This window comes from Notamacropus eugenii, chromosome 7 (genome assembly GCF_028372415.1).
Source record: "Notamacropus eugenii isolate mMacEug1 chromosome 7, mMacEug1.pri_v2, whole genome shotgun sequence".
NCBI lineage: Eukaryota > Metazoa > Chordata > Mammalia > Diprotodontia > Macropodidae > Notamacropus > Notamacropus eugenii.
In genome coordinates, this window is record NC_092878.1 from 123880338 (window position 1) to 123900592 (window position 20255).

The 20255-nt window shown below is 39.5% G+C and overlaps 1 protein-coding gene across 2 annotated transcripts in view; it reads left to right on the plus strand.

Moving 5' to 3' along the window:
- Positions 1–8012, plus strand: part of DKK2 (dickkopf WNT signaling pathway inhibitor 2) — a 141164-nt gene extending 133152 nt beyond the window's left edge. For both annotated transcript variants that reach the window (XM_072624677.1, XM_072624676.1), the window contains exons 3-4: positions 1912–2067; positions 5127–8012. In XM_072624677.1, coding sequence (XP_072480778.1) covers positions 1912–2067; positions 5127–5377 — 407 coding nt within the window. In that variant the 3' untranslated portion in view covers positions 5378–8012. The remainder of the gene's footprint in view (positions 1–1911; positions 2068–5126) is intronic.
- The last annotated feature ends 12243 nt before the right edge of the window (positions 8013–20255 follow it).

A 20255-nucleotide genomic window follows, 5' to 3' on the forward strand; every position in this document is an offset into this window, starting at 1 on the left:
TAATCCTAGGATCCTTCTCCATTTATATTTTAATATAGGCATTAAAACTACTCTCTTCTCAGTGCTCTAGGCTCCCACAGGAAGGGTGTTTGGATCTGGAAAAAGAAGGACCCAGGACCCAACCATGTAACTGCTTGCACAGGGGTGTGCTGGAGCCAGCTCTAACCAGCTGGTTGTGATTAATAAGCTTTCAGTGTGAGAATGGACACCTCAAAAACCATCTCTTGAAGATCAGGGCTTGATTTATCATTTTTTTTTGATTGCTTAGACTTAAGTTAGCATTAACAATGCAGTTTAAAGTGAAAATTTTGTGTATATAACCTGTGCCTTGTCCCCAACCCTTAACCCCCCATGGGTAGTTAACATTTACTAGAATACCCCTGTAATGTTCTATAAACATTGTTTGAGCTTAGTAAGAGTACAGGGCAAGGCTCAGGGTATAAGTTATCACTAGACTGAAAGTCTGGTGATTTTGGCTAATAATAATATTATTAATAAATAAAATTGATATTATTAAGAATATAGACAACTACCATTTATATAGCTCTTTAAGGTTTAAAAAGTGTTTTATGTTCATTTTCTCATGAGAACCTCACAACACTCATGCCCAGGGATCTCAGTGAATTTCCTCTACACAGGATAATCTATTCTATTGAAAGAAGTGGGAAGGAATCACGGAGAACAAAAATCAGTAACATACAATTCATTCATATTTGGAAAGCAATCAAAGATATACTCAGATGAACAAATTTATACACAGCCCTATACTATAGTGGTTCCTGAGATCCAAGATTATTTGTTCTGCTGGCATGAAGAAGATGCTGAGATTCTTCACAAGGTTGTTAATTCACTCATTGACATTTGAGAAGTGGCATGAGATTGTAGAGCTAGAAGGGACTTCAGAGGCAATCTAACCCAAGCCCTGTTGTTTGACAAATGAGGAAAATGCAACTCAGAAAGTTTAAATGATTTGCCCAACACATGGGTAGTAAGCATTACAGGTGGACTCTTCTGACTCCAGAGAGAGCTCATTCCACTCTACAACACACTATAGACTAGACATAGTGTTTGCAGAAGATAGAAAATTGGGGAAATCTGGAATGAAACTCTCTGGCAAGGCTTTTCTTCCTTCTTTCCTTCTTTCTTTCTTTCCTCCCTTCCTTCCCTCAATTCTTCCTTTCCTTCTTCCTTCCTCCTGTCTTTATTTCTTTCCTTCTTTCCTCCCTCCATCTTTTCTTTCTTTCTTTCTTTCTTTCTTTCTTTCTTTCTTTCTTTCTTTCTTTCTTTCTTTCTTTCTTTCTTTCTTTCTTCCTTCCTTCCTTCCTTCCTTCCTTCCTTCCTTCCTTCCTTCCTTCCTTCCTTCCTTTCTTTCTTTCTTTCTTTCTTTCTTTCTTTCTTTCTTTCTTTCTTCCTTCCTTCCTTCCTTCTTTCCTTCCTTCCTTCCTTCCTTCCTTTCTTTCTTTCTTCTGTCTGTCTTACTTTCTCTCTTTCTTTCTTTCTCCCTTTCTCCTGCCTGCCTCTCTTTCTTTCTTTTTCATTCTTTCCTCCCTTCCTCTCCCTCTTTCTTTCTACTTCTTCCTTCCTTCCTTTCTTCTTTCTTCTCTTCCTTTCCTCCTTCCTCCCTTTCTTTTCTTCTTTCCTCACTCCTTCTTCTCCTCCCATTTCTTTCTTCCACCCTCCCTTTCTCTTTCCTTCCTCTTTTTCTGCTTTTCTTCCTCTTTCCTTTCTTCCTTAAAGCACACTGCTTGGCAAATGGCAGGTGCTTAATAAGTACTTGTTGATTGGTTGACTGATGAAGAACATCACTTCTTTATCAATTCTTTCCTGTTTTTGATGTTGCATGACTGCTTAAAGAAATGGGAAATCACTAATGTGTATAAGTGCATTAACCTCTCCCATCATTCTTTCCAGGTATCTGTATCCCAGTCACTGAAAGCATATTAACTCCTCACATCCCAGCACTGGATGGCACACGCCACAGAGATCGTAATCATGGCCACTACTCACACCATGACTTGGGCTGGCAGAATCTAGGAAGACCACATTCTAAGCTATCACACATAAAAGGTTGGATTATGAAAGTTGCTATGTGTTTTTGTTTGTTTGTGATTTAGGTCAGACTTAAATAAATAACACCCATCTCATAGATCTGGATAAGATTCCCTCCACTACCAGTCCCCAGTTTGCATCTGTAAAAACCCCTCAAAGTCCAACTTTCTTCTCTTGCTCATATACCTGCCAGAAGTAATATCTCCTTCAATATTCACATAATTCTTTGTTTAGACTTCTTTTCATTTGTCTCATTCTACCCTTTCTTATATCTATGTGAAGCTCTAATTTCCCCTCTTAGATTATTAGCTCACTGAATGAAAAGAATGCATTGTATTTGCTCTTGATGCCCCCACTGAAAAGCACAGTGTTTTGAACATTTGTGGAAGTGGATAAATAAAGATTGGCACCTGCTCCAAAACCATTAGTGTTAGGTAGTTGTCTTGATTATAGTGCCAATCAATCAAGAAGCACATATTATGGGGTATATGAATATAATGGAATGCTATTGTGCCATGAGAAATGACGAGCAGGATGATTAAAAAAAAAACCCTGGAAAGACTTACATGAAGTGATGCAAAGTGAAGTGAGCAGAATCAGGAGAAAAAGACTTCAAGCCCACACTCTATGCACGTCACCACTTAGCTACTGTAAAATGAAAAAATATAATTGGTTATTTGTATTTGTATCCTCAGTGCTTAGAGAAGCTAGGGCTTAAAATGGCAGGACTGGAGTCAGGAAGACTCATCTTCCTGAGTTCAAATCTAGCCTCAGAGACTTACCAGCTGGGTGAGCCTGGGCAAGTCATTTAACTCTGTTTGCTTTAGTCTGTAAAATGAACTGGAGAAGGAAATGGCAAGCCACTCCTGTATCTTTGTGGAGAAAACCCCAAATGAGATCCTGAAGGGTCAAATACAACTGAACAACAAAAACAACCTCACTGCTTAACATAGTGCCTGACAGATAATAGATGCTTATTATATGTGTATTGGCTAAACTGACTTATAAATGTCTGCTGCATCAAAATGAATTAAAGATAGACTGTAGAGAAATATTTTTTTAGAACATGGGAAGATAGTTTATGAAGATCACCTGATATTTTCCAAAGACAAGATTTTAATATCACTTTATTAATATAATTTTCTATTTGCAATATTATATGCACTAAAAATTGGCCATGATGGAGGAATCAGTGTTCATGTTGCATGGACAGAGCATCTCCTCCCCCAAAACATTGCTCAATAATGGCAATCACATCCTTGTTCTCTGCCAAGCCTAGAGGCCTGTATTGGGCTACCCGAGTCTTTCCTACCTCACCTCCGAGGTCTTCGGCTGGCCACGCCGGATGCACGTATGAGAGAAAGGACGTTCCAGAGTCGAACAGGGGTTGAGCTTTATTACAGGGTTTGGGTTACAAATGCAGGGGGGGTCTTCCTTAGGAGGAAGAGGGGGAGATTTCCTAAGGAGGCTAGATCTTAAGGGATTGGAAGTAGAAGTACAAGCGGGGAGAGAGGGGGAGGGGAGAGAGGAAAGAAAAGAGAAGCGGAGCCTTACTGTCCTCTTTGGCTCCACACGTGCTAAGAGCTTTCAGGCTTCCTCAATCCTACTTAACCTTTAGCCACACAGTTTGCATCTCAATACCATGCTGTTAGGTAACAATAGTGTGCCCAGATCCGGGACGACCTCGAGGGCAGGGAGACTCCACCCATCACGTAGATGCGGAAATACCCGAGCTAGCCAAGCTAGCTCAGTCTGACCTTCTCGAACCCCTGCTGTTCATGGAGGGCCTCATAAGACTCTAAGATTTAGAAGTCCCACTTTTACCCGCCCGAGACTGTCCACACGGAATTGAGCTTCCAATCCCAACAGTTCTCCAACTCTCCTTTATTTTAAACTAAGTAAGGACCACTTAGAATAGCATCTATTTTTTATTCCCATTTCAGTAAACTTTCCAATTTTTCATTTTTATGCCTCTTTTGGGGAACGGGACATTATTCTCGGGCAACAAGATTTGACAGCATTTTTAGTCCATCAGGAAATTGCCCCTAAATCACCCTATAAGATGGTTTACTTCTGGTAAGGTCTCCTATAGTATGGCAGAATGGCTGCTAAGGGTAAAGTCTGGAGAACTGAATTTAATATCTATATATGGCATTTGTTTCTTTTGTGATCAAGGGAAATTATAAGTTAACTGAGCTTCAGTTTTCTCATCTACAAAATGGGAATAATAATATTTACACTATATATTCACACAGGATTGGTGTGAGGAAAACGCTTTGTAAATTTTAAGGCTATATAAAAATGGGAGTTATTATGTTAAATGGATAGCACCTTTTGACCTCAGAAATTTCCTTAGCCTCATCCCTATATTTTCAACTTTTTCTCGTGATGGGTGTGTAGCGCCCTTATCCATGAAATGCAGAGCTGATATGAATAATGGAAAAGATGATGTGGAAATGAGGTTTTGGAATTATCTGTGAGTGTTAAAGTTTTGCCAATCTCACTTTTTTATTAGAGCTTCCAATGAGGCATGACATTGGCTGGTTTGGGTTTCAACTATTTTTATATTCTTGACATTAGGAAATGATAAGGATAAAGACAATATGGAAAAGTAGTGGAAGTGGGATCGGATGAGGACTTGAATATTTTACAAACAGGATTGTCAGCTCTTTAGTAATCAAAAGCTGACATTGATGGATTTCTGAGAGTAAAGATGGGGAAAATATGCCAAATATATTTAAATAACAAGCAATATTCATATGGAAAATATTGTGTATAAGAATATTTAAGAGGGTTCCAAAATAGTTTATTTAATGTTTTAGGATCTTAGGTTTGGAACTGGAAGCAATTTTAAAGACCATGATTCAAACCTTCTCCTTTTTAAAGATGAGGAAACTGAGGTTCATAGCTGTTGTGACTTACCCAAGATTGTGCAGGTAGCAAAAAATGAGAGATGGAAGTTGAACCCAGATTCTCTAGCTCCAGAATTAGGGTTCTTGCCATTGTACCATGTTGCTTGATTTAAAATAGCTGCTACCAGAACTAAGGAATAATATGCATCTTGTTTATCTCCTCAGGACATGAAGGAGATCCCTGCTTGAGGTCATCAGACTGCATGGAAGGGTTTTGCTGTGCTCGTCACTTCTGGACCAAGATTTGCAAACCAGTCCTACATCAGGGTGAGGTGTGCACCAAGCAGCGTAAGAAGGGCTCTCATGGTTTGGAGATCTTCCAGCGGTGTGACTGTGCCAAAGGCCTGTCTTGCAAAGTGTGGAAAGATGCCACCTACTCTTCCAAAGCCAGACTCCATGTGTGTCAGAAAATATGACAAGAAATGAGGAAAACATCCCTAGTAGACTGTGAATTTGTGTATTTAATGCATTATGGCATGGTGGAAAAGAAGGGTGGTAACTAAGCCAGAGGGCTCAAATGAGGATTGGGGTAAGAGTACAGATCACCAAAAAGGGAAAAGAAACCAACCAACCACCCAAGTCCCCCAAAATGGTTTGGAATGGTTGGCCAACGCCCAATGCTGGAATGTTTCCATTATGCAAACTTGTTTATGTAAATGATGTAAACATTTGTGAAAATGCTATTAAAAAAAAGCATGAAGTGGAAATTACTGACATTTATCATGTGTCTTCGCATGAATTTAGGCTGTGCCAGAGGACAGGTTTCCATGAGGGTATGAACGGCTATTGAAACAATGGACAAACTGAATTTCTACATGAAGCCGGATTTGAATGAAATGCCATTCTTGAAGTCCCTTTTGGTATTACTGCAGATGCTAGACAATGGCAAGAGCTAGAGAAATGGTATTAAAGGCAGGCAGTGTCTTAATTGCATTCATAGTCCAGGGTCCATAGTTTCATTTAAAATGCGGTGCATGGTCGGACAGAAGGGAGTTTATTCCAAAGACAGCTATTAAAATCCTAACTGACACTTTCAAAATGGCAGAGCTGCTTCTCCTCCTCCTCCTCCTCCTCCTCCTTCTTATCTTTTCTTCTTCTTCTTCTTCTTCTTCTTCTTCTTCTTCCTCTTCTTCCATATAGAACTAGGATCTCCTGATCTAGAAGGAATCATTGATCTCCACTTAATTTCAATTCCTCTTCTACGAATGGTTTTCCTGGCTAAGTTACACTTGTCATATTCAAGGAAAAGTAGGAAGGAAGGAAGGAAGGAAAGAAGGAAGGAAGGAAGGAAGGAAGGAAGGAAGGAAGGAAGGAAGGAAGGAAGGAAGGAAGGAAGGAAGGAAGGAAGGAAGAAAGGAAGAAAGGAAGGAAGGAAGGAAGGAAGGAAGGAAGGAAGGAAGGAAGGAAGGAAGGAAGGAAGGAAGGAAGGAAGAAAAGAAACTGGTCTAAAGAACACAGGTTTCATCCTCTTCACACAGTGTGGTAGGTAGCAAGGTTGGGAGAAAATAGTTCTTTTTAAAGCTATCGCCTCTAATTTTCCAGTGACTTAGACACATAGATATATTCACTGGCAAAAAAAATTGAAGTTATGCAAAGTAGTACAGGTAAAATTGAAAAGGAAATCAATTCTGCATTCAGTACCTCAAACTATTTTCCAGTTCCATAGTATCTAAAACTTTAACCCAATTCATGTATCTCCCCAATCCAACCCTTAATCACATACTTTCTAATGGAAAGAAGTGGAAAAGTTTTGCCTATTTTTACATGATCTCAAAGCATATAGGGGAAAAAGGAAAACATAAATTCAAGCAAGTATCCAGCTGTTTAGCCTAATTTCTGATTCAATGACTGAATTTTCATCTTTGAGCACAAATATTAGGCTTTATGAAGCTATGGCCTATGTGAAAGTGGGACACTGGCAAGTAGTGTCACTAGTGCTTGTGCAGATTGTAATAAGTCCTGTTATACTGCAAAGCCTCCTCAATGAATTCTATAGTCACTTAGAAGCATTTGAGCTAACTATCCACTCAGAAAAAACAAGTGGATGAAGAACTGGTATTTTTCAGTGAATAGAATCTATTATAAGTGGAAGGAGAGGCATCACAGGCCCCTCTCAAGTGATTTAGCTGCTGAGGCACCTAAAGGATCTTATTACAGTGTAGTGCCATGTCAAAAATCTACAAGCACAGCATCAGAATTACATTCTAGTGCATAATGCAACTTTCTTGATATGGCAGATATCACCACTATCATTTCTTTGTGAACTTTTCTCTCTTGAAATTTATATGATCAAGTAAGTAGCTTGTGTTTTTCATCCCCCATGGAGACGGAAGGGAGAATAAAACTCCACTACATTATTAATCTACTGATGTTCCTATTTCTGAAATCTCAAATGTTATCTTCTCTCAGTTTTAGGATTTTATTCTAAACATTGTTTGAGTACAAAAAGAATGAAGACACTGCCTTTAAAATATAGTTTTTGACTTTGCCATTTGTAGATCCACAGTCGCCTCTTGATTACTTCTCTCTGAACTGTCTGATCCCCACCTGCTGACTCAAATTCAATTTTTTTCATGAGAAGTTGGAACTGAGCCTGCATATCAGTTGGAAATCTGAGCTCCCACCCACACTTAAATAGAATGATTAAGGTTTACAAATGTTCCCCACATGTCTGATAAAAAAAAAAAATAAGCTATAGACTATTTGCCAATCCATGTAAGTAAGATTCTGGGTGTGTACAAATAGGCTTCTGTGAGTTTGGAGAAGTGAAAAAATGCAGCATTTCCATGAAACATTTCCTATACATCAATTACATTTATATGCTGGCTTCTGCATGACTTCCCTTGTGTCTGCTCTACCCTAACCCTTCAAAAATGATTATTTGAAGTAATTTATTTACAGGGAATGTTTAATGAGATGTATTTTCTTATAGAGATATTTCTTACAGAAAGCTTTGTAGCAGAATATATTTGCAGCCTGTTGACTTTGTAATTTAGGGGAAATGTATAAATAAGATTAAATATATTAAATTTCTCTTTTTCAAATACCATATCCACATTTACACGTGTTTTGATTAAAGAAAGAACTTTCATAGAACTTGGAGTTGGTTGGGACATTGGAGGTCATCTACTCTAACTTTCTGTTCAGATGCAGGTATCATGTTTATTGTCTTTTCTGTGATAGCCATAAGGTCTTCACTTCAATGACCGCAATAACCAGGAATGCATTATCATCTGAGGTTCTGCATTCTACTATTGGACAGAGATCAATGGCAAGGACCTTCTTCGTTATCCTAAGCTAAAATTTAGCTGTGGAGGCGCCTGAAGGATCTTATTACAATGTAGCGCAACTACATTGTCTCCCTCTGGTTTCTTCCCATTGCTGCTTGCTCTGCCTTATTCAAGCAGCAACAGAGAAGTCTGACCTGTCTTCTGAGTGGCATTCTGACAGGTATTTAAAGACAGCTGTCATATTCCCTTTAAACTTTTTTCTCTAGGATAATCTTTGACAAATTAGAAAGGAGTGCTGACATGCTTATGGGGTCTGTTGTATAATCCTTGCTGTGCAAAGGAGATTGAGGGTCATATTTGTGTAAAGAAAAGTGTTTTTTCATAAAATGACAGGGGAACATTTGACTGAATGTAGAAAAACTAGCTTTGATACACAGCAAAAGAATCAACTAACAAGAGAGCTTCAGCAAGATACTACCTCATTGGCTAGAGAAATGCTTATAATTCTCATTGGACGACGACTGAATTGCCCTTTACAGCTAATTATATTGAGAAAAGTCCATGAGAGACAGCATTATATAAAACCAGGAGTGCCTCAGAATCAGGAAGACCTGATGATGCTAATTCTTAGGAGAAGAACTCATTGAAGTGTGCTAACTATACTAGCTGTATGACCATGACACCACGTCACTTTACTATTAAGTGTCCCATGAGTTACTAATCCCCATGAATGGAGGAAGTTTCCACACTAAGAGTTCTTTATACTGATGAAATTACAGGTATAAATTATTTAAGCTCCCACCCCCATAGATAGATGTACTTTGATTTTTATGTGATTGTCACAGATGATTCTATTTATTCAGGCTGGCTTCCCTAAGTCTCTAGTTCATCAGAATACTAACCATGGATTCTTTTTGTATGAGTAGTAACAAACCTTCCTACTATTCATTTCTCAGCAAGAGTGAAGGATACCCTAGAAGAGGGTAGCAGCCAGAATCTGATATGCCTTCACTACTGAAGAAATGTATGAATTAACCCTTACTCTGGTATTATCTCCCTGGATAGAAAATGATGATGATGATGGTGATGATGATGATAATGATGATGATGATTTACATTTAAAAGATGAGAATTAAGAGAAGGATTCACTGAGGTATCATGGTACAGTGGAAAAAGCACTGGATCAAGAGTCAAAGAATCTGAGCTCAAATTCTATCTCTGTTGCTTATTACTTGTATTATCTTGGGCAAACTACTGAAGCTCTCTGCCTCTCAATTTTCTCATCTGTGAAATGGAAGGATTTTATTATATACTCTCTGATATCCCACCCCACACTAAATATAATATCTTATCATTTGAAGAATCAGTGCAAAAAAGATATGCAATGTCAGGCCTAGAGGCCTGAGGGCTACCCAAGTCTTCCCTTACCTCTATCGGAGGTCTTCGGTTGGCCAAACCGGACGCTCGTATGAGAGAAAGGACGTTCCAGAGTCGAACAAGGGTTGAGCTTTATTTCAGGGTCTAGTTACAAGTGCAGGGGAATTCTTCCTTAGGAGGGAGCGAAGAATCTCCCAAGGAGGCAAAGATCCTACAATAAGAGATTGGAAGTAGAAGTGTAAGTGGGGAGAGAGGAAGAGGGGAGAGAGGAAAGAGGAAAAGTGGAGCCTTGTGTCCTGTCTGCTCCGCGCCCCTCCGCCCAAGAGAGCTTTCAGGCTTTCCTGATCCTACTTAAACTTTTCAGCTGCATAGTTTGCATCTGAATACCGTGCTGTTAGATAACAATAGTGTGCCCAGATCCGGGACAATCTCGAGGGCGGGGAGAGCTCTCTCCTATCACGTCTCTCACAGGAAGAGGCGGAAATACACGAGATAGCTCGGTTCACCTCGATTCCCAGTCGTTTCCTGGGGGGGTCTCGTGAGAACTCTAAGATTTAGAAGTTCCCACCTTTACCCGCCCGAGACTGTCCACCTGGAATTGAGCTTCCATCCCCAGCAATGCAAGACATGGTAAAATAGCTTTTCTCTTCCATTGAGCTTGGATTTCCAATAAAGTAGACAAAGAAAGGATTTCTCCTCAGGAGAATACTAAGTGGAATACCCAGAATAAAAAGAACATAATTATGAATTTCCATGTATTGGCCTCATAACATTTAGTTTTATACACCAAGAAAAGATTCCAAAAAGAAATAAAAAGATCAGGAAATAAATGGATAATGATGATGCATAATATGCAACAATAATATTGGCTGATACATCTAGAATACTTAAAGTCTACAAGGTTCGTTTCTCATGGCCTCCCGTGAAGTAGGTATTATTAACTTCATTTTTGGCAAAAGGGAACTAGAGTTCAGAGTCAGTAACAAGGCAATAATTCAAAACCAGGTCTCCTGACTTGAAATCTGACACAGTATTAGAGTAAAAGGGGATCCCTCCCCCCAAAGAAGTGGAGGACAAACAAGCTAGACGGGGATGAAAGAATGGTGGAGGAAATGAGAAGAAGAAAGATAGGAGCTCAATGACTGATATGGGAAGCAAGGGAAAGTTGCCAGGTGCTTTAGACATCAGGTGAGTTACAGTGGAAAAACTTCAAGATCAAAATGAATTTAAATTTGATACAGATGGCAATGGGGAGCCAAAGGAAGTTTGTAAGAACGAGGATGATAGAGTTGCAGCAGTGGGTATGGGGAATTATTTTAGCAGAAGTGTTGCTCAGTCAAGGACTCCCACTGACATCAAACAAATCAATGGCATTGAGAGGGTAATTTGCCAAAGTCGCATCTCTCAAATCCTTGCCTTGTTATTGTGTCAGAAATTAATTGGGGAAGAATATAAGTATATAAGTATAATAGTAATTGAACAGTTTCCACAAGAAATCCACTCACCATCATGCCTCTCACACATACGTCATGAATTCTGGCCGGGCACAATTTTTTAAACTTGCTTGGGGTCAACATTTCTGCAAGATACCACAGAGTTGTTTTATTGGCTCCACACCTTCCCATTCCCCTGCACCTGTTGCTCCAGTCATTATTATACATTTAATAGCTGGTCAGCCTCAAAGGGATATGAACAGATGGAGGACATCAGATTAGCTAAGTGATTTTTTTTTTTTAATGTCTTCAACTCTTACTATAGACCTAAAAAGTGTGAATCAGCTTTCTAGATTCTTTTTTCCTACCTTCCATCTTGCTCCTCCCACAGCTGTGTTCCTGCCTATATAAAATAGTCACTCATTCTTTGGTCCCATTTTAGACCATGGTTAAATCAGATTTAGATAATGTAAATTCACAGCAGTATCTTTGAGACTCATGTAGTAAAGTTCAAGCTGTTTAACACATGTCTTTTAACTTCCCAAGCTCCAAATGTGGCATTGCTGCCTTTTATAATGCCTAAGAGGAACCTACAATGAAATTTCACTTTAAAACTTTTTTTCGAAGAGGATCTTGAATATTACACAGAGGTGGGGGTGGGAGGTAAACTCACAAGTACTGGGCTGGGACCTTTAAAACAAATGTTGGGTGTGGAGAAATGTGGGAATGTTACACAAAAAGTCCCTTATAATCAAAGAGGTGGAGACAGCTGGAAAGCGTGTGGGATTTGTTTCTTTAATGAGTATAAAGTTTCTCCAAATTCTGTCTTAATGTTACAGAAGAGAATTGGTATTTGTTAATTAACATTGAAAAACAAGCACAGGAAAAGCTCACTTAATGTTAAGAAAAGATTGGGGGGGGGGGGGGAAGGGGAAGATTTACAAGAAGGAAGGAAAAGAAATGGTGCTGATCAAGAGAATCCAGGGAGGCTGGGAAGGGGGAAAGGAGGTAGGCACTATGTAGAATTCCTTAAAAAAAAGCATTTGGTTTGCAGGAATGCAACATCTGGTCACTGTACACTTGAAATAGGCCAAGGAAAGGGAACGTTTTCAGAAGGGGCTAGGGTTGGGTTAAAACTAGCTGGTCTTAAGAAAATCCCAGAGAAATAAATCCTTGTTGGTACTGAGAAAACTCAGTCAAAATTCTGACTCAGTTTGACTCCCTGTCTTCTTTTCTTCTAAGCATCTTCAGGAAGATAGAATGCCTGCTTATCTTACTCAAAAGGTCTCTACAGAGTGTCAATTCCACTGGATAAAAATAATAATATTCATAACAATGGCAGTAATTTTGAATTTGGTTGTACTCTATTTAAAAATGCTCTCACATATTTTATTTTACTTTTTCCCATCAACAACCTTTGACGTCAGAAGGTCGAATATTCAGGAAAACAAATCATAGGAAGGGCAAGTGATTTGCCTAAAAGGTTGAGCAGCTAAAATAGGAATCCAAGTTTCTCCATGTGCAAAATTCTTTCCATTAGGCCATATTTGATCAAGTAGTTCCATTATATTTTGGAAGATAATTGTTTCTAATTCAGACTGTTCTGTTTGCCTGCTGTGTGACCTAAGGCAAGTGACTCCATCTCATGGGGCATCATTTTCCTCATCTGTAAAATAAGGAGATTAGATGCTCCTTCTATCTCATTTAATTCTGTTACTTCTTTTTCCTATGTGCATGGGGAGTGGTGAAGTAGTCTTCATTAACTCACCCTTCATCCTTCAATCTGTGACCAAAAGCTTTTTTACTAGACTATGCTGCCATCTTTTCAGAAAACAAGCTACCATCTCCAGAATTTGGCACTAGAAAATATCAGGAATATAGATGTAGAGTTTAACATTACACAGGAGGAAAAGTGAGTGTGACAGTAGGCTCCCCTTGAATATTCTTCTTCCAAATGGGATTTAGGAGAGAGTACATATCTTTACTATATATAGTCACCAGCAGACCTCAGTCACCACTGAAATGACTCTCAGTTCTGCATATTTCCTGAAGGTGTTTCGGTTGTAAGATCATAAGCTTAGAATTAGAAGGGAACTTACAATTTATCCAATACAACCTCGTTTTATAAACTAGAAAACTGAGACCCAAGAGTTGAAATGACTTATCCAAGATCTCACAAGATGTAAACGGCAGAACAAGGATATGATATATAGATAGATAGATAGATAGATATAGATATTATATATAATATGATATTATATGTATATATTATATAATTATGTTTTATATATATATATGTATATATTCTTCTGATTTCAGATCCAACATTCTTTCCACTATGCCCCAGAGTCCAGAAATGGCAGGGTCATTTAATTTATTTTTCACTTAGAAAACAAAACTATAGTTTTCATAGGATTATCAGCGTAGAAGCAGCACTAAGGTCCATGTATCATAATCCCTTCATTTTACTGATTAAAACAACAACCACCAGAAAATAGACGAGGTCTAGAGAGGTAAGTCATAAGTGGGGGGGAGTACTGAAACATGATCCTTTAAACTTAAAATCAACACTCTCTACCATTCTGAAGTATATGGTTTTCCTTTTATTTAACCCAAGAATCAGATTAATTACAATGATCACAAAATAAATGATTACATTTACCCTCTTCTCAGTAAAAGGGAGGGGGGTAGGGATTCAGGAAAGAGGGATGGGGGAAAGAATTGTTGTACACACTATTTGATAATAGTCATTTTTGTCAGTCAATTTTGATTAACTTTTTCTTTTTTTTTACAAGAAACGGTTCAATGGAGGGACAGATGTTGGGATTATAATTTTTAAAAATAAGCAATTGAACATGAGCTACATGTTCTATTAACTAATTCTGCTATTATAAAGTTAATTTTCAAAGTATACCACACCTTATTTGCCAGACACATGTATACAGTCTATCCTATACAAATAGAAGTGATCGTTATCCCTCGTCATCGCTTAAAGATACAAAGTAGGAAACTGGCTTGTTGAGGCCACAGTGGTTCAGCCAGCACTAAAACTAATATACTGCAAATTCACACCTGTGCTTTCACCCTGGGTCAGGCTCCCCTCTTTACAGCTTTATATGCTTACCATGTTTCTCATTAGTTTGGGAAGTGTAGCCTAGGAAACTCTGCAGCTTCAGTGAGATGGTGGGTTCTCACTATAACCCATAAACTGAGAACTTAAAAAAGCACACAGAGAAAAATTGAGAGGCTTAGAAGGGTTTTATTTTGTTTGCTTCTTTTTCAATTTGGTTAAGCAATGAGACTTTTCAGGGATATGAAAAAGAATTTTGAGAAGTGAATGTTGTGGTTTTTTTTCTTCAATTGGAAATAATAAGAAAAAAGAGTATGGGAGGGGAAATCAGTTAAGGAAAATGAGGTTGTTAGTGAGCCAGAGACAAGCCAGTAGAGGATTTAGGTAAATAGAAACATCCTTTAAATCTGGGGATGAATTTCAGTGAAAGGTGGCAGCATGAAAAGGGTTTTTTCACATTCCCTTTGTTTCACTGATCACCTGTGGCAGCTCAATACAACATAGTAGTCCTAGAGATGCTAGGGATTAAGAGACTGTTTAGTCAACCCTTTTACTTTTACAATGGAGCAACTGAGATCCAGAAAGGTTGGGTGATTTGCACAAAGTCACACAAGTATTGACAGAGGTAGGAATAGAAGCTAGGCAGGTCCTCTGATTCCAGATTCAGTGATCTCAGCTAAAGAACCCAGTTACTTGGCTTAGACACTGCATCCTCTCATATATACACAAGCTTATAGATAATCAGGGATGCCTAGATTCTCAATTTAATAAGACAATTAACCAAGCTACAGTGGAAAGTGAAGTAATTATAGGGTTAGGGAGCCTCAGTTTGGATCTTTTCTACAATATTTGCTAGCTGTGTGAAGCTAGGAAGCTAGGTTGCACAACAGTTAGAGCACTGGACCTAGAGTCAGGAAGATCTGAGTTCAAATCCAGCCTCACATGCTTTCTAAAGGTGTGACTGAGTAAATCACTTAAATTCTATCTCATTTGCCTCATCTGTAAAATGAGCATAATAGCACCTACCTCCTCCAAGGGTGGTAGTGAAAATGAAATGAGGTATTGTATGTAAAGGGTTTTGAAAATTTTAAACTGCTGTATAAATGGTAGCTATTATTATCATCCAGGAAAGTCGTTTTGCCTCTCTGGGTCTCAGTTTCTTCATCTGTAAAACAAGGGTTTAATCTTGATGGTCTGAAGTTTCCTTCTAACTCAAAATCATAATCATTGTTTACATTTTTATAGTACTTCAAGGCTGCCAAAGCACTTTAGATACAATCGTTCATTTGATCCTAACAAAGATCCTGAAAATTGGTTACCACTACCCCCATTTTACAGATGAGGCAACTGAAGCTCAGAGGTTGTGTCATGCTCATGCTCACACAGCTTATAGGTGGTGATAGTGGTATTTGAACCAGCCTTCATGTCAAGAGCTCTATTCACTGTGCCCTGCTGCATCTTTTCCTTTCTTTTCTTCTTCCTTCCCTCCCTCTGCCTTGTTTCTTTTCTCTCCCCTCTCTGACCCATCAACACATCCATAAACTGCAGCAGCCAGTTCAGGAATACTGTATGACCTCTATATCTTACGGTCCAGATTGTGAAATTTACTCCAGAGCTGGGATTAGGGGGTATAACAGTCAGTTATTATGAAGTATTAAAACCAGATGTGTTATTTTAATTAGAGTAATGGGGGTTCTTAATCAGGGAAAGTGCACTTATAAAGCCTGCATATATCATCATGAACATGAAAAAAAATCAACAAAGAATTACAAAGTCATTATTTTCAAACAGCCTTGAATTTTCCCTGTAGAAATATTTCTTTTCCATTAACATATACTTGTAACTCTTTTCCAAAATCTCTTCCAAGATTGTTGTATTTTTTTTCAATGGAAATGGGGGGGAAGCATAGAAACCTCACACACATGCATACAAAAGATTTTTAGAAATAAACAGAATAAAAGCTCCTCCCTTTGGAACTACTAACCACACAAGACTTGTAAGAAATGCAAGCAAAATTTAATTAGGGATGGGTGAATGAATCAATCTGGCCCATTAAGAAGTGCCACACATTTAGCTCCACTCCCTCCAGTTACTTAAATAACCCAAGCCCCATAGTTTATCCTTTCTACCACCCAGAGACTTGACACTCACGTGTATATCCCTGGAGACATGTGAGTGGTTAATCACTGAAAGCTATTTTCACCTCTCTTTCTCCTATGTATATAGGTATTTCTTGTGTGGATCTTGTCTTCCAGATGAGCTTTCATTTCCATGGAGGGATTCACACAATTTACAGCTACCCACCTCATGTCATTCCCCAAGCCACCTATAGATACCTATCTTGGATTTCTCTTTAACTTGGCCCTCATTTATCATATCGCATTCTAGTTCTATAGGCTTATTCACTCTGTTCCCCTTCACACCCTCTGTGTTCCACCACCACCTTGAAAAAATGGATGTGCAGCTGCTTCTGATTATCCTGTGCTATCTTGTCTTTGAGCATTCATATAGCCTAAACATCATGCCTTGAAAACACTCCTTCCTATCTATCTGTTGAAATCTTTCTTTTCCCTCAAGGATGAATGCAGGTCTTACTTTCTCCACAAAGCCTTTCATTATCTCTTCAGCTAAAAGAAGGGGGATGGTGCAGCAGAAAAGATATTGACTATGGAGATCCGTGTTTAATAAGTAGAAGGAATAGGAGGCGTTTATCATAAAGAAGAATTGGTTCAGGGAAAATGTTCCATTTGTCTTAAAGTCTTTGAAGGATTATCATGGGAAAGAGGAATGACCAGGAGTGAGGAACCTGCAGGCTCAAGGCCCTTTAGGTCCTCAAGTGTAACCCTTTGATTGATTCCAAACTTCACAGAACAAGTTCCCTTAATAAAAGAATTTATTCTTTAAAAGTTGGACTCAGTCAAAAGGCCACACCCAAGGACCTAGAAGGCCACATGTGACCATGAGGCTATAGGTTCCCTACCCCTGGATTAGACTCATACTGTTGTATCCTAGAAGGTTGATCCTCAAACAATAGGTGGCAGTTGCAAAGGACCCAATTTAGGTTTCATATCATAGAGCAGGATTGAGATGGTAGAGTGAAGTAAGATTTGTTTTTTGCCCAGTTCTCCCAACACACTCTTCTAAACAGATTAAAAAAAAAAAAAAATCAAACCAAATTCTGATTAGGATAACAAAAAGTCATAGTGAGTCATTTTTGCAGTGCAAAATAGTTTATGAGGACAGAGAGAACTACAGACACGAGGGCAGGAGCTGGCCAGGAACTGGGTATAGCAGAAGTGGTACTGAGAGCACCCAACACACAGTGACAGGGGACTCAAAAGCTGGTCAGAAAGAGATTTCAGAAGTCCACTGTAGTAGGATTGGGCACTGGATCAGGTGTCATTTGGCAGCTTAGTCACTTATTTCCCAATTCTAAATTGTAGTTCCAGGGAAGAGAGAAAAAATTGCTATTGTGAGGGAGTAGGGGCCTAACGTATGAAAACTAGAGGAAAGATGAGGAGGGCAGCGATCAGACCTCTCCCTAGATCACACTGCTTTGGATGTACTGAAAACTTTCAGATGCCCACTAAACTATAAAAGTAGTAGAAGCTCATAAAAGACAGATGTTAAAGCCAGACAACTGCCCCCTCTATCCTCAGAGATGTCCAAAATACATTTCTAAGACTAAGTTCAAAGTCAAGAAACAGTTAGGAGGGGGCAGAGCCAAGATGGCAGAGTAGAAAGACGCACATACACATAGCTCCGAACCCACAACCCATAGAACATCTACAAAAAAGTAACTCACGGCAAATTCTGCACCCAGAGGCCACAGAACATTGGAGCGAGGGAGATTTCTGTTCCAGAGAGACCTGCAAACCTCTCGCAAAAGGTCCTTCGCGCTGCGGACTGGGCGCCAGGACTGGGAGCTGAGTGCAGCCCTGCCGTGGCCACGGCACCAAGAGGAAAAGATCCGAACGGCCTTCAGGGGCGGAATCTCCAGCAGCCACGCGGGTCCCTCCACCCACAGGTGACAGGGGTCAGTGAGAGGGTCTCTTTGGCGGATCGAGAGGGGAGTGGGGTGCCCCCATAACTCAGGCCCCCTCGGGAGGCAACAGCAGAGACGGGAGCAGACCAGGGCTCCCCAAGCAGGCAGGAGCCTGGATCCATTGTTGAAGGTCTCTGCATAAACCCCCTGAGGGAACTGAGCCCATGAGGCGGCCCTGCCCCCACCTGAGCACCTGAACTTAATCGCACACTGAATAGCAGCCCTGCCCCCACCAAAAGCCCTGAGGTTGGCAAGCAGCATTTGAATCTCAAACAGCAAGCACTGGCTGGGAGGATCCGGAGGCGAAGTGGGTGTGAAGAGAATATTCAGAAGTCAAATCACTGGCTGGGAAAATGCCCAGAAAAGGGAAAAGAAATAAGACTATAGAAGGTTACTTTCTTGGGGAACAGGCATTTCCTCCCTTCCTTTCTGATGAGGAAGAACAATGCTTACCATCAGGCAAAGACACAGAAGTCAAGGCCTCTATATCCCAGCCCACTCAATGGGCTCAGGCCATAGAAGAGCTCATAGAAAATCAAGTTAGAGAGGTGGAAGAAAAGCTGGGAAGAGAAATGAGAGACATGCAGTCAAAGCATGAACAGCAGATCAGCTCCCTGCTAAAGGAGACCCAAAAAAATGCTGAAGAAAATAACACCTTGAAAAATAGGCTAACTCAATTGGCAAAAGAGGTTCAAGAAGCCAATGAGGAGAAGAATGCTTTCAAAAGCAGAATTAGCCAGATGGAAAAGGAGATTCAAAAGCTCACTGAAGAAAATAGTTCTTTCAAAATTAAAATGGCACAGATGGAGGCTAATGACTTTATGAGAAACCAAGAAATCACAAAACAAAACCAAAAGAATGAAAAAATGGAAGATAATGTGAAATATCTCATTGGAAAAACAACTGACCTGGAGAATAGATCCAGGAGAGACAATTTAAAAATTATGGGCCTACCTGAAAGCCAGGATCAAAAAAACAGCCTAGACATCATCTTTCATGAAATTATCAAGGAAAACTGCCCTGAGATTCTAAAACCAGAGGGCAAAATAAGTATTCAAGGAATCCACAGATCACCGCCTGAAAGAGATCCAAAAAGGGAAACTCCTAGGAACATTGTGGCCAAATTTCAGAGTTTCCAGATCAAGGAGAAAATATTGCAAGCAGCTAGAAAGAAACAATTCAAGTATTGTGGAAATACAATCAGGATAACACAAGATCTAGCAGCTTCTACATTAAGGGATTGAAGGGCGTGGAACAGGATATTCCAGAAGTCAAAGGAACTAGGACTAAAACCAAGAATCACCTACCCAGAAAAACTGAATATAATACTTCAGGGGAAAAATTGGTCTTTCAATGAAATAGAGGACTTTCAAGCATTCTTGATGAAAAGACCAGAGCTGAAAAGAAAATTTGACTTTCAAACACAAGAATGAAGAGAAGCATGAAAAAGTAAATAGCAAAGAGAAGTCATAAGGGACTTTACTAAAGTTGAACTGTTTACATTCCTACATGGAAAGACAATATTTGTAACTCTTGAAACTATTCAGCATCTGGGTACTGGGTGGGATTACACACACACACATGCACACGCCCACGCACACACACATAGAGACAGAGTGCACAGAGTGAATTGAAGAGGATGGGATCATATCTTAAAAAAATGAAATCAAGCAGTGAGAGAGAAATATATTGGGAGGAGAAAGGGAGAAATGGAATGGGGCAAATTATCTCTCATAAAAGAGGAAAGCAAAAGACTTATTAGTGGAGGAATAAAGAGGGGAGGTGAGAGACAAACATGAAGTTTACTCTCATCACATTCCACTAAAGGAAGGAATAAAATGCACAGTCATTTTGGTATGAAAACCTATCTTACAATACAGGAAAGTGGGGGATAAGGGGATAAGCAGGGTGGGGGGGATGATGGAAGGGAGGGCACGGGGAGGAGGGAGCAATTTGAGGTCAACACTCATGGGGAGGGTCAGGATTAAAAGAGAGAACAGAAGTAATGGGGGACAGGATAGGATGGAGGGAAATATAATTAGTTCTTACACAACACTACTATTATGGAAGTCATTTGCAAAACTACACAGATCTGGCCTATATTGACTTGCTTGCCTTCCAAAGGGAAGGGGTGGGGAG